Raw genomic sequence first — 15319 nt, forward strand, 5'->3', positions numbered from 1 at the left:
AAGCTTCACCCGTGCACATACACGTACACTTCCATACCACACACAAAGGGAGAGGTAGCTGGCCTTGCTAGCGGCTGCCCCACCCCCTGCTTGTGTAATTTCCCTTCCTGGCAGCAGGTCTGGAAGAATCTTAGCAGTGCAAATTAAGAGTTAGGGTGGGGAGAGGATTGGGGGTTGGGCAGAAGGGCATTGATGTTCATGCTCCTTTGCTGTCAGCTGACTTCATCCACGGGGAAGTGGGGCGCCTTTCCAGAGGGGTCTAGCTAGCTTCCTGGGCCTCCTTTTCCTTCTCTGTAGAGTCGGGGTGGTCGTGATCATGACAGTTCCTCTTAGGGGCAGAGGTGAGATCCAGGGCTGTGATGGGTCTGAAAGAGCTATTATCATCATGGGTATTGTCTGTGAGGACCTGGAGCTGCAGGCTCAAAAGTTGCAGGCTTGAGACAGCTGAGTTCAGCCCCTAGGCCTGCTGTTCACTAGCTGTGTGACCGGGTTACTGGCCTCAACATCTACATCTGAACCGGGGAGCAAGGTAGCACCCACTTGCTCTATTCATGCATGGAAAGCATTTGGAATGGCACCTGGCAGTTTGTAAGCACTCAAAAACCGTGACTTCTTATTGCCACAGAGGTGACTGTGAGCTTGGGAGGTGTTACCCAGGCCTTTCACGGCCTCCTCACTCCTCCTGGATGGGGAGTGGCTCTCAGGAGTTGGGCCAGACCCCAGGTACCCCCTGCAGGTGCACAGACAGGCTGTGGAGTGAGAGAGCTCAGAGGGTCCAGAGGGGCCAGGGCTGTTGTTAATGTAAGGTCGTGTCGATTTCAGCGACTACCCCAGGCCCGCCACGTGCACTCAGGCACCACATTTGGTTGATCCCACCTCCTTGGTATTTCAGTAACATCCTCTCCCCACCATCCTGCCCACGTCACTGCCCTACTTCAGCCCAGGTGACCATTGCCTCTCACCTGCTCTAACCTTTCCTCTGCTCAGTAGTCAGAGGAAAATCTGAAAATTAAATCTGTTCCTCTATCTCCCCTGCTTTATTTATTATAATTATTATTAATTATTTTTGAGACAGAGTGTCACTCTGTTCCCTAGGATGGAGTGCAGTGGTGCTCACTGCAACCTCTGCCTCCCAGGTTCAAGTGATTCTCCTGCCTCAGCCTCCAGAGTAGCTGGGACTACAGGCACGCACTGCCACACCTGGCTAATTTTTGTATTTTCAGTAGAGACGGGGTTTCACCATGTTGGCCAGGCTGGTCTCAAACTCCTGACCTCAAGTGATCCACTTGCCTCAGCCTTCCCGAAGTGCTGGGATTACAGGTGTGAGCCAACACGCCCAGCCTCTCCCCTGCTTTAATTTCTCCAGTAGCTCCCCACTGCCCTCAGAGTTCGGATACCTGAGACGATCTGGGTCCTGCCTCCTTCTCTGTGGCCATTCCAAGCACAGGCAGCCACTTGCCATCTCCATGGGCCAGACTTGCATAGGCTGTATGAGTCAGGATGGGTCGCTGTGCTCCGTGACAAAGAACCCCTTATCTCACGGTTCACTCTACAAGTATTTCTCTGTTGCACTGTAAGTCAGTAGAAGAAAGTGCTCTGCTACACACGCTTCCTGAGGGACCAACCACCTTATGGCCGCATCACCTGAAACATGCACCTTCTCATCCCTTCGGCCAAGGACGAGAGTCCTCGAGGGTCACAGGCAGGTTTCATGTGCTTTGGCCTGGAAGTGACACACATCACTGCCTCCCATGATCCATTGTCTAATGGGTCATGGGAGGCAGTGATGTGTGCTATGGCTGCCTGACTGCAAGGGGCCTGGATATGAGGGGAGCAATGGGATGTCTGGTGAGCATCACCAGCTGCCACAGACAGGTGCACTCTCACCACCCCTAGCCGTTGCTCAAGGTGAGGCAAGGATGGGGGGCCTGGAGTGGAGCCTGCTGATTTGCTCCTCGCTTTCCCACCCCCAGCCCAGGCCCAAGGCGGCTCCTCCGCTGCCACCAAGTTGCCAAGACCCTAGGGAGGTCATTTGTCCTTGTTGTTCCTTTCCAAGGGGACCCCCAGTACCCATTTCTCTCAAAACTCACTATAGAGAAAAGATGTACTGCTCCTTAGCAACTTGTGGCTTTTATCTTATAGACATCAAATAAATCCCTTTCTGATTCTGTTTTCCTTGTTGAATTGGCCACTAGGAAGCTCAGACCCAAATCTAAGGTCTACCTCCTCTGTGTGGTGGACCTGGCAGCACACCTAACTTAACTCCTCCTGCATTTCAGGTGATCTCTTTTTACCTGCGTTTTCCTTGTGTCCCTATTTTTTCTCTTGTAGCTTTTTCAGTTCCTTCTATCTTGTGTTCTATTTCTGTGAGTCTTCTTAAATCCTTTCTGGAATCACATGGGCATTAATTAGTCAGTCCATCCCTACATTCTGTGCAGCTTCCTGTAGCTCTGGCAAGAGCAGCCCCTGTTTAGGGCAAAGCTCCCAAAAGGAGAGTTGGAATTTCTGAGCTTTGCAGGATACACAAGCCCCTGCAAGGTTGACCTGCTACCTGGTTCTGTCTAAAGGGCTTGCCTCAGGGGTCAGGCCCTGATCGCTGTGACCTGCCTGAGGTCACACAATGTAATCTCGTGCTGAGGACCTGAGGGCAGAGAAGAGCCTCATGGGTCAGCTGTGTGGGCGGGGTGAGTACATTCTTTGTCTTGACCAGTGTGGGCCCAGCCAAACCTGCCTTCCCACAAGTAGGGAAGGTGGGGGCCCAAGGGAGGTAGACACTGTGCTGGATACTCCTGGAGCAGAGCCTTCTCCGAGGAAGCGCCAAGCCAGCAGAGAAAATGAGAACTGGCCCTGAACCCCAAATCGGGCTAGACAGTGTCAAGGGCTAAGGGCAAGGGGAGAGATGGCTGTCAGGGAACAGAGGAGAGCAAGATCTCTGCTACTTGGGGTATCAAGGAGGACTCTCTGGAGGAAGTGGCTTGGGAGCTAGGGAAGGGGTGGATTGGGATTTGTGGAGACGGGAACAGGAGGTAGGGGGATTGGAAAGGCAAGCCAAGCAGCAGGAGAGGGAAGGGCAAAGAGCCAGAGGGCTGGAGATGCAAGAGCAGGTGCTGAGGAAGCTGGAAGGTGCCATTTAGAAGAGCTAGAAGAAATGAATCTTGGAATATGGAATGAGACCCCAGCCAGAGGTCTTGCATGCCAGGCCAGAGGATTTGGCCTTGATCCTGTAGGGCAGCAATGAATGGGGAGCATCAAAGGGTGATGTGAGGCCAGGGGCAGCAGCTCACGCCTTTAATCCCAACCTTTGAGAGGCAGCTACAGGAGAATTGCTTGAGATCAGGAGGTTGAGACCAGCCTGGGCAACATGGCAAGAAAAAAAATTTTTTTTAATTAGCCAGGTATGGTGGCATGTACCTGTAGTCCTAGCTACTTGGGCGGCTGAGGCAGGAGGATCCTTGAGGTCAGGAGTTTGAGGCTGCAGTGAGCTGTGATCACACCACTGCTCTCCAGCCTGGGTGACAGAGTGAGATCCTTCCTCAAAAATAATAATAAATCAAGGGTGATATGAGGCGGGGGTAGGGTGGGCAGGGCTTGGTATTCAGAAGGATCCCTCTGGCCAAGAGGAGGCCCCCTGGTGTTATGGGTATGGGGTTGGCCACAGAAGAGGCCTAGACCCTCTCACAGGCCACTCGTGATCTGGCTCTCCTTGCCCTGTCTTTTATTCTTTTCATTCACATTACCCAATATACATGGGGGGTGTGTGGGGGGGGGGGTGTGCGCGCGCACGCGTGTGTGTATTTTCTTCTTTTAAATTTCTCTTTGATAATCTTACTAAACCATGTGTGGTTTCCCCAAACTGTTCTGTCTGCCTAAGACACCTTCCCCCAGCTCTCCCTCATCCTGCCTGCGTGACCAACTCCTACTCATCCTCCAAGTCACAGCTTAGTTGTCACTTCCTCTGAGAAGCCCTCCCTGACTGTCATGTGCAAATCTCTGTTATTACACATAGTACGGTGGGTCCCAGTGGCCCAGACTCTCCTAGTAGCCTCACCCAGAGGACTCTTCACTCCTGTAAAGGCTGGGCTCAGGCCTACTGTTTCCAAACTACCTGCTACCTGGCACAGGGCCTAGACATGATGCTCGGTAAATATTGAGTGAACAAATATAAGGCTGGATGAGGAGCAAAGCAAGCTGAAGACGCCCAGATGATACTAGTGGTTGTGATTGCCACTGTTGATCAAGTATCTGCCATGTGCCAAGGGGTCTAAATACATCATCTAACTTAATCCTTATGACAAGGCTATGAGACAGATACTTTTTTCAGTCTCTCTCTTGTATTTTTTTTAGAGACAGGATCTCACTGTGTTGCCCAGGCTAGTTTTGAACTCCTGGGCTCAAACAATCCTCCTGCTTTGGCCTCCCAAAATTCTGGGATTACAGGCATGAGCCACCATGCCTAGCTGAGACAGATACTTTTGTGACCTCATTTTACAGATGGAGAAACTGAGACTCCAGAGGTGAAGTCACTTGCCATCCAGCTGATAAGAGACAGAGCTGGGATTGAAACCCAGACAGGCTGGCTCCAGAGAGCGCAGTGGTACCTACTTAGTTGGGCTGAGGGTGCTGAGCTGTCTGGTGAGATGGCAGATGGGGGTCAATGTGGTGGATTCTCTCTGTGGTTTTTCTGCCTTTTTACATTCACACTCAAAGGGATGAAAAGCCTTAACACATCAGCAAGCAGGTCAGTGATAGCTATACATCATCCCGTCTTATCTCACCAGGTCTATAGAAATAACAGTAATTAGAGTATTTTCACTTGGTCACCCTTCACAGTGCATCACTGTCCACGTTGAACTGACCACTATCCTGCTTGTATCCTCTTATGTACTCTTAAGACGAGAGCTCTGTGTGTCCCATGATCAGGGCAGGGAGCCTCATACCCTTTGTCCCATTTGTCTCTTGCAGATGTCATGGCACCCCCAGTACCGGAGCTCCAAGTTCCGTCATGTCTTTGGCAAACCAGCCAGCAAGGAGAACTGCTATGACTCCGTGCCTATTACCCGCAGCGTTCACGACAACCACTTCTGTGCCGTGAACCCCCACTTCATTGCAGTTGTGACTGAGTGTGCTGGTGGAGGGGCCTTCCTCGTCATCCCCCTGCACCAGGTAAGGACACCCCCAGGCCCAAACAGCTCTCTGGAGCCAGGGCAGGACAGAGGGAAAGTGGAAAGAACCTAGCTTTCTAGAAAGTCCTAACCCTGCCCAGTACTAGCTGTGTGACCTTGAGTAAGTCATTTCATCTCTTTGAGCCTTGGTATCCTCACTGGGAAAAATACATCTGTCCTGAATTTTAGCCTCTAGCAGTTGGCCTAGCTACTCCTAGCACCTCTCCTCTTCTCTACAAAATAATTCTGCAAATTAATTTCCTCCTGAATAAAATATAATTTTTTAATGCTTTACTGGGATTACAGGAAATTGAGAAAGTCTCCAAAGCCACCTTCCCCACCAAAGAAAGGGAAACAAACATTGAGTCAAAACTAGCTAGGAGAGGCAAACAGTAAGCAAGCAGGAAGAACAGGCTTGTCCTGAGGGCAAGAGTTGCTAGTATAGGTTGGACGATATAAAATTGTGGATATTCAACTGGTTTTGACCCCCAAAAAGCAACAGTTTCACATAGATCAATCTAACAGCAAGTCCATTCAGGATGCCAACCCTAAGTCTCTACCTTAAGGCAGAACACCTGAAGGGGCTAGAGGGATCCCAGCTTAGTAGTGCCACTGGCTCACAGCAGAAACCAACATGAAACCTCTCCAGAGGAAAGGATCCACAACATGGACATGATCCCCACAGATTAAACACAGGGAAATGTGAATTCACAAAGATCACAAAACATGTACACCACCATGAGTGAGAGTCAGTTGAAACAACAAATAGCAGACTTAGACCCCCAGAGGACTTCAGAAGTTAAAAGATTATACAGGATTAGAATCTCATAGACCAGGTTTCCTGAACACAATGCAATTGAGTTAGAAATCAATAGCAAAAGATAAATCTTACATTCCCATTCATTTGGAAACTTAAAAACATATTTCTAAATAATTTATAGGCCAAAAACAAAATCCAAATGAAAATTTAAAAATCCTTGGAACTGATAAAATGAAATATATCACAACACTTACGAGATGTAGGGAAAGCTGGGCTTCAAGGGAAATCTATAGCACAAATGCTTATATTAGAAAAGAAGAAAGCCTAAAAAGTAATGACTAAACATTCCATCTAAGAAGTTAGAGCCGGGTACGGTGGCTCACACCTGTAATCCCAGCACTTTGGAAGGGGCAAGGCCAGGGGATTACTTGAGCCCAAGTGTTTGAGACCAGCCTGGGCAACATGGTGAAACCCCATCTGTACAAAAATACAAAAATTAGCTGGGCATGGGGGCATTTGCCTGTGGTCCCAGCTACACAGGAGGCTGAGGTGAGATCACCTGAGCCCAGGGAGGTTGTGAGCCATGATTACAACACTGTACTCCAGCCTGGGCAACAGAGTGAGACCCTGTCTCAAAAAAAAAAAAAAAAAAGTCAAAGAGCAGCAGAATAAACCCAAAGAAAGTTTGAGGAAGGAGATAATAAAAAGCAGAAATCATGGAAGAGAATATAAGGATACATTACAGAAGATCAAAAGGTCCAAAAGTTTGTTGATAGACAAGCCCCTGCAGAGACTGGCCAACAATAAAAGAGAACAGGTACAAAAAGCATCAGGAATGAGAAAAACAATATCACAGCAGAACTTCGAAATCTAATAAGACATGAATACAAGCAACTGTATGCCAATAAATTTGAGAACATTAACAATATGGGCAAACTCCTTAAAAAATACAATTTGTCAATACTGATTCATGTAGAAATAGAAAGCCTGAATAGTCCTTTAAAGGAATAGTCCTTTAAGTACTTTAAAAATTGAGCAATAGGCCAGGCGTGGTGGCTCATGCCTTTAGTCCCAGCACACTGGGAGGCCGAGGCTGGCAGATCATGAGGTCAGGAGTTCGAGACCAGCCTAGCCAACATGGTGAAACCCCATCTCTACTAAAAATACAAAAATTAGCCATGCACAGTGGCGGGCACCTGTAATCCTAACTACTCAGGAGGCTGAGGCCAGAGAGCTGCTTGAATCCAGAAGGCAGAGGTTGCAGAGAGCTGAGATCATGCCACTGCACTGCACTCCAGCCTGGGCAACAGAGCCAGACTCCATCTCAAAAACAAAAACAAACAAACAAAAATTGAGCAATAAAAATTTCCCTTAAAGAAAATAGCAAAAGGAAAGGCAAGCTATAGAGTGGAAAAGTATATAATAAACATGACAAAAGACTCATTTCTTGAATGTATAAAATGTAGCCAAAAATCCACAAAACACTGAACCAGCACTTCATAGCTAAGAAAATCCAAATGCCTAATAAGCGTTTGAAAAACTCCTCAACCTCATTAGTAAACTAGTACAATACCACTACACATCAGATTGTCAAAAATGTCTAACACTAGTAAATGACAGCAAGTATACAGAGTTGTGTAAACTATCAGACACTTCTGATGGGAGTGTAAACTGGCACGCCTGTTTTGGAAAGAAGAAGAAAATGCATATATCTGTGACCCAGAAATACCACCCATAGGTTTATACCACACAGTGTGCACCACTGGGGCTTCTGTGCACCAGAACAAAAGCATGAGAATGTGCAGAGTAGCATTGTTCATATTATTGTAAAACTGGGAAAACCTGTATGTCCAAGAATTTCATAAATAAATTATGGCATATCCATACTAGTGAATATACGAAACCATGAAAAGGAGTAAAGTGTAGTTATATACAACAACATGGTTGAGTCAGAAAGATAAGGTTGAGTGAAATCAGCCAAACAAATTTTAAACTATATCATTTAATTAACCTTAAATTAAAAACAGCTTACCCTAAACCATATTTTAACAGTTGCATAATTACATAGTAAAATTTTAAAGGAAAACAAAGAAGAGACTACCGTGAAAAACAGAATAGCAGTTACCCCTGGGGGATGGAGAGGGTTTCGATTGGAAAGCATCTCATGGGAGACCTCCTATGTGCTGGTAATGGTTCATGTCTTGGCCTGGGAGGGTAGCAATATGGGTAATTTATTTTCCAGTAATTTGTTAAGCTGATAATTTTCATTCTTTACACTTTTTGCATGTTTCTTATGTTTTACATATATACACACACACATATATATATATACATATACACACACACAAACACATAAGAAAGACTCCAGGCCTAGATGGTTTTACAGACAAATCCTACAAAACTTTCAAGGAAAAATCTTTTACAAACATTTCCATGAATAAAAAAGATGAACAACTTCTTTCCTCATTCTGTGAGGCCACTGCAACCTTGATACCAAAACTAGGCAAGGAGGACAGAATAAGAAAGAAAAAAATATTGATCAATCTCACTCATGAAGATGGATGCCAAATAACTAGCAAATTACAGTAAATAACAAAAGATACATTTGGACCAAGTTGGATTTATTCCAGAAACTAAAGGTGGTTTAATATTAGTAAACCTATAAAGGTAAATCATCATATTAGCAAGTGAAAGAGGAAAAACCATATGATCATGTCCATAAATGGAGAAAAAGTGTTGATAAAGCCCAATACCCAGGCATGAGAAAAACTCAGCAGCAACAAAAAGAAAATTAGCAAATGAGGGATAAGAGAGAATTTCTTTTTTTTTTTTTTTTTTTGAGACAGAGTCTCGCTCTGTCGCCGAGGCTGGAGTGCAGTGGCCGGATCTCAGCTCACTGCAAGCTCCGCCTCCCGGGTTCACGGCATTCTCCTGCCTCAGCCTCCCGAGTAGTTGGGACTACAGGCGCCCGCCACCGCGCCTGGCTAGTTTTTTGTATTTTTTAGTAGAGACAGGGTTTCACCGTGTTAGCCAGGATGGTCTCGATCTCCTGACCTCGTGATCCGCCCGTCTCGGCCTCCCAAAGTGCTGGGATTACAGGCTTGAGCCACCGCGCCCGGCCGAGAGAATTTCACTAACCTATAGCAAACAGCATTTTAAAACCTTTTTATCTTGAAACAATTTCAAGTCTACAGAAGATTTGCAAATAAAATTGAACTAATTCCTGAGTAAGCTTCACCTGGTTTACTGGTTTTAACGTTTTGCCTCTCGGGGGGTGTGTGTGTGTGTGTATGTTTGGAAACAGAGAAGTTATAGACATATAACCTGCGCAGCATAGCAAGACCCCATCTCTTAAAAAATTGTTTTTTAGTTAGCTGGGCACAGTAGTACACACCTGTAGTCCCAGCTACTTGAGAGGCTGAAGCAGGATAATTGCTTGAGCCCAGGAATTTGAGGTTGCAGTAGCTATGAAAGCACCACTGCACCCCAGCCTGGGTGACAGAGTAAGACCTCATCTCTTTTAAAAAAAAAAAAAAGTTATCGGCCAGACGTGCGCTGGCTCACACCTGTAATCCCATCACTTTGGGAGGCTGAGACAGGCAGACCACTTGAAGTTAGGAGTTCGACATCAGCCTGGCCAACATGGTGAAAACCCATCTCTACTAAAAATACAAAAAATTAGCCAGGTGTGGTAGTGGGTGCCTGTAATCCCAGCTATTTAGGAGGGTGAGGCAGGATAATCGCTTGAGCCCAGGAGGTGGAGGTTGCAGTGAGTTGAGATAGCGCCGCTGCACTCCAGTCTGGGTGACAGAGCAAAACTCTGTCTCAAAAAACAAAAAAAGAGAAAAAGTTATAGAGATGACCCTTTACCCCCAAATACTGTACTTCGGTCTGTATCTTCTAAGAACGAGAATATTCTCTTACATAACCACATTCTAGAAATTTAACATTGATACAATGCTAATTATAATACACAACCCAAATTCAAATTATATCAGTTGTCCCAGTAATGACCTTTATCGTAGCTTTTTTTTCTGATCTAGAATCCAATTCAGGACCACGCATTAATAGTCATCTCTTAGCCTTCCTTATTTCATGGTATTAACATTTTTCAGGAGTAAAGGTCAGTTGTTCAGTAGAATGTTTCTAAATTTGGACTTACCAAATTGTTTCCTCGTGATTAGAATCATTTATGTATTTTTGGCAAGAATATTGCATGAGTGGTGCTATATCATTTTTAGATCATTACGTCATGGGACACATGATGTCAGTTTATCACATTATTCATACTATTAACTTGACTTATTTGTTAAATAGTGCAAATATCATTCATAAAGGAGAAATGTTAGAAGCATCTACAGACCAGGCAGGGTGGCCAACATCTATGGGCCCAGCACCTTGAGAGGCCAAGGTGGGCAGATCTCTTGAGCCCAGGAGTTTGAGACCAGCAATATAGTGAAACCCCATCTCTACAAAAAATGCAAAAATTAACGAGGCATAGTGGCGCATGTCTGTAGTCCCAGCTACTCAGCAGGCTGAGGCAGGAGGCTTCCTGGAACCCAGGAATTCGAGGCTTCATTGAGCCATGAATGTGCCACTGCACTCCAGCCTAGGTGACAAAGCGAGACCCTGTCTCAACATAAATAAACAAAATAAAATAAAATCAGGAATAAGATAAAAGGTCATGTCCTGCACAGTAAGACTAGGAAGATGTAACTTGTCAATACTGAGTCAAGTAGAAACACAAAGCCTGAATAGTCCTCTTAACTACCACACACTGAGCAATAACAGTTTCCCTTAAAGAAAAGACAAAATGGCCGGGCCCGGTGGCTCACGCCTGTAATCCCAGCACTTTGGGAGGCCGAGGCGGGCGGATCACAAGGTCAGGAGATCGAGACCATGGTGAAACCCCGTCTCTACTAAAAATACAAAAAGTTAGCCGGGCGAGGTGGCGGGCGCCTGTAGTCCCAGCTACTCAGGAGGCTGAGGCAGGAGAATGGCGTGAACCCGGGAGGCGGAGCTTGCAGTGAGCCAAGATCGCGCCATTGCACTCCAGCCTGGGCGGCAGAGCGAGACTCCATCTCAAAAAAAAAAAAAAGACAAGAAAAACAGCAAAAGAGGCCAGCTGCGGCGGCTCATGCGTGTAATCTCAGCACTTTGGGAGGCCGAGGCAGATGGATCACCTGAGTTCAGGCGTTTGAGACCAGCCTGGCCAGCATGGTGAAACCCCCGTCTCTACTAAAAATAAAAAAATTAGCCGGGCGTGGTGGTGCATGCCTGTAATCCCAGAGGCAGCAGAATTGCTTGAACCCTGGAGGCGGAGGTTGCAGTGACCCGAGATCGCGCCATTGCACTCAAGCCTGGAGGACAGAGCAAAATTCCGTCTCAAAAAAAAAAAAAAAAAAAGAAAAAAAAGATGGCAAAAGAAAAACAAGTTGAAAGTTTGGGATGGAAAAGGAAGAAATAAAACTGCTATTATTTACATATATAATTGTCTACATAGAACTCTGAAGAACATGTAGTCAAATTATTAGAAAAATACGAGTATTTGGAAGGTAGTGCATACAAGAATTAGAACACAAAAATGAATTGCATTTGTACATACTGGGAATATTTAGATGATATAATTAAACATTTGCAATAGAATAAAAGAAGATTGGATACCTAGGAATAAACAAGCAACACCTAGAAGGAAAATGATAGAATGTTGTTAAAAGACTAATAAAGATGACCTCAATAAATGGAAATATTTACTATATTCATGGATAGACACTTTTACTTCCTCCCTCAAATTCCCACAGCATTCTCTTTTATTAGGACATTCCAAGCCTATTTTTTCCTTAGACCCATGCCCTGACTACTTTGAATTAGAGTCATTTGTGTTTTTCTGCTAGTACCTCCTAATGTAGTTGGGTGCATAATTGTTGCTCATAAATTTTCATTGACTCCACAAATTATCTAATGGTTGTTCATCCAGATAAATAGGGAGGGCATAAATGGCCAAGGGAAGGGCACAAGCAAAGGCATGGAGGTGCAACTGTATATAGAATGCTCAGGAAGCAATACAGAGAACAGCTGTCCGGCCAGAACAAATAAACAATCTGTGAAGGAGAAGATGGGGAGTACCCTGAGGAAGTGGACGGGGGCCAGCTGAGCAGAGACTTGAATGCTGAGGTGAGGCGTGTGATCTGTATCCTAAAGAGAGAGAGAATGTTTCAAGCTGGGGAGGCACAAGTGCAAAATGGGATTTGTAGAAAGACATAAAAGGGTAAAAATGGGAAGGACCCCAATAGATGGCTCATGTTGCTACTTGTTTCTTCCAAGCTCTGCATGCTTGTAAAAGATTATGTCCACCAAACAAACTGCACTCTTAATTAATTCAATGGTTAGTTGGTTTTCCTGACTTTTATTACTCAAACTCTCAGAACTGTCACTGTTTCTAACTTGCCTGAACTGCTCAGTGTAAATGGGTACTAACAACTGATATAAAGAAAACGTGATAGAGTGTGACGTGGGTGGGGAGCGGGGACCTAGTTTAGGCAGGATGGTCCGGGAAGGCATTCCTGGGAAGGTGACCTTTGAGCAGAGAGCCACTTGAGGCTCTAGAAGGAGAGTATGCTGGCAGACCAAATAGAGCATGCAAAGGCCCTGAGTGGGAATGGGTTTGGTGTGTCTGTGCATTGTCAGCACGTCGGCAAGAGTGGTGGGAGGAGGTGAGGTCAGACTGGGGAGTAGGGCCTGGACTGTGAAGGCGCCGTAAGCCCAGGCAAGAGTCTGGACTCTATCCTGTGTCCAGTGGGAAGCCACTGGAGAGTTGAAACTCACTTGTCGACCAGGTGCAGTGGCTCACCCCTGTAATCTCAGCACTTTGGGAGTCTGAGGCAGGCAGATCATGAGGTCAGGAGTTCGAGACCACCCTGGCCAACATGGTAAAACCCTGTCTCTACTAAAAATACAAAAAATTAGCTGGGCGTGGTGGCAGCTGCCTGTAATCCCAACTATTTGGGAGGCTGAGGCAAGAGAATTGCTTGAACCCAGGAGGTGGAGGTTGCAGTGAGTCGAGATTGCGCCACTGCACTCTATCCAGCCTAGACAACGTGTGAGACTCTGTCTCAAAAAAAAAAGAAACTCACTTGTCCTGGACAGCCTGATCCTAGGTAAAATGTGTGATTCTCTTTGGGCTTTTTGAAATATCATAAATAGCTCAAAAGACACGTGTTAATCGCTGTCATCACAGACTCCTAGGAATCCAGACCCAGCAGGAGCTGTGATACAGTTTGGACGTTTGTCCCTCCAGTTCGCATGTGGAAATGTGATCCCCAATGTTGGAGGTGGGGCCTGATGGGAGGTGTCTGGGTCATGGGGGCAGCTCATGAATGGCTTGGCGCCCTCCTTGTGATAATGAGTTCACCTAAGATCTGACTGTTGAAAAGAGTCTGGGACACCTCCCCGCCGCCTGCTTTCTCCCTCTCTTGCCATGCGGCACACCTGATCCCCCCCTTCATCATCTGCATAATTGGAAGCTCCCTGCAGTCCTCGCCAGAAGCAAAGCTTCTTTTGCCAGGCTTCTTTTGCCGCCTGCAGAACTGTGAGCCAAACAAACCTCTTTTCTTCGTAAATACCCAGTCTTACATGTTCCTATATAGCAATGCAAAATGGACTAACACACCCAGGAGCCACTGATCAGAACTTCTCACACTTTAGTGTTACAACACAGGTTCTGGCGCAGTGAGTCTGAAGTGGGGCCAGGGAATCTGCATCTCCAACAAGCTCCCAGAGATGCCCAATAAAATACAGGATGGCCAGTTTAATTTGACTTTCAGATAAACAACAAATAATTATTTTTGCTTTTTTCTTTTTAGTTAAAAGTTTTATTTTGACATCATAGTAGATTCACAAGCAGTTACAAGAAATAGTACAGTGAAATTCTGTGTATCCTTTACCCTGTTTCTTCCAGTGGTAACATCTTATAAGACTACAGTACACAGTACAATATCACTGCTGTGATATTGGCATCAATACCGTCAAGATACAGAACATTCCTTCATCACAAAGATCTGTTCCCTCCACCACCATTCCCTCCTTAACCCCAGATGGCAATGAACCCGCTCTCCATTTCTATACTTTTCCCATTTTAGGAATGTTACATAAATGGAATCATATGATATGTAACCTTTTCAGCTTGGCTTTTTTCACTCAGTGTAATTCTCTCACAATTCAGTTGGGTTGTTGCATATATTGAGTATTGATCATGTTTTTTGGGGTTTTGTTTGTTTGTTTGTTTCTTTTTTTTTTCTTTTTTTTTTTTGAGACAAGGTCTGGCTCTTTCACCCAGGCTGGAGTGCAGTGACATGATCATATGTCACTGCAACCCTGAAGCCTCCACTTCCTGGGCTCAAGCAATCCTCCTGTGTCAGTCTTCCTAAATAGCTGGAACTACAGGTGCATGCCGTCACACCCAGCTAATTTTTGTATATTTTTTATGTAGAGGTGAGGTTTTGCTATGTTGCCCAGGTTGGTCTTGAACCCCTGAGCTCAAGTGATCCACCTACCCCAACGTCCCAGACTTCAGGAATTACGGGTGTGAGTCACTGTGCCTGGCCTCAATTGTATGTTCCCTCTTTCTTTTTTTAAATTTATATGTATTTATTTATTTACTTTATTTATTTTTTTGAGACAGAGTCTCGTTCTGTCACCCAGGCTGGAGTGCAATGGCATGATATCAGCTCACTGAAACCTCCGCCTCCTGGGTTCAAGAAATTCTCCTGCCTCAGCCTCCCAAGTAACTGGGACTACAGGCACACACCACCACACCTGGGTAATTTTTTATATTTTTAGTAGAAATGGGTTTTTGCCATGTTGGCAAGGCTGGTCTGGAACTCTTGACCTCAGTTAATCTGCCTGCCTCAGCCTTCCAAAGAGCTGGGATTACAGGCATGAACCACCTTGCCTGGCCTCTTTTTTTTTTTCCAATAGAGACGAGATCTCATGATGTTGTCCAGTCTGGTCTCAAACTCCTGAGCTCAAGTGATCCTTTCACTTCAGCCTCCTAAAGTGCCAGGATTACAGGCGTGAGCCACCACTCCCGCCTCTGTGTTCTTTCTTATTGCTGGATAGTATTCTGTGGTATGGATGCACTACAGTTTACATAACCATTCACTCACTGAAAGCCAGTGGGTTGTTTCGAGTTTGGGGCTATTACAAATTAAGCTGTTACAAACATTTGTGTACATATTTTCGGGTGAATTTAAGTAAGTCTCTATTTCTCTGGCATAAAGGGCCAGGAGTGCAGTTGCTGAGTCATTAGGGAGTTGCATGTTTAGCCATATAAGAAACTGTCAATCTATTTTCACAAATTTTTGGTGTAAGTAAAATATTGCATGGGACCTACTTACAC

The 15319-nt window shown here is 45.5% G+C and overlaps 1 protein-coding gene across 1 annotated transcript in view; it reads left to right on the plus strand.

The window, feature by feature from the left end:
• CORO2A (coronin 2A) overlaps nucleotides 1-15319 on the plus strand; it is a 67598-nt gene that overhangs the window by 30015 nt on the left and 22264 nt on the right. Inside the window, exon 2 of the mRNA XM_025359045.1 lies at nucleotides 4963-5163. Coding sequence (XP_025214830.1) covers nucleotides 4963-5163 — 201 coding nt within the window. The remainder of the gene's footprint in view (nucleotides 1-4962; nucleotides 5164-15319) is intronic.

Source organism: Theropithecus gelada, chromosome 15 (assembly GCF_003255815.1).
Source record: "Theropithecus gelada isolate Dixy chromosome 15, Tgel_1.0, whole genome shotgun sequence".
In the NCBI taxonomy this organism is placed as follows: Eukaryota; Metazoa; Chordata; class Mammalia; order Primates; family Cercopithecidae; genus Theropithecus; species Theropithecus gelada.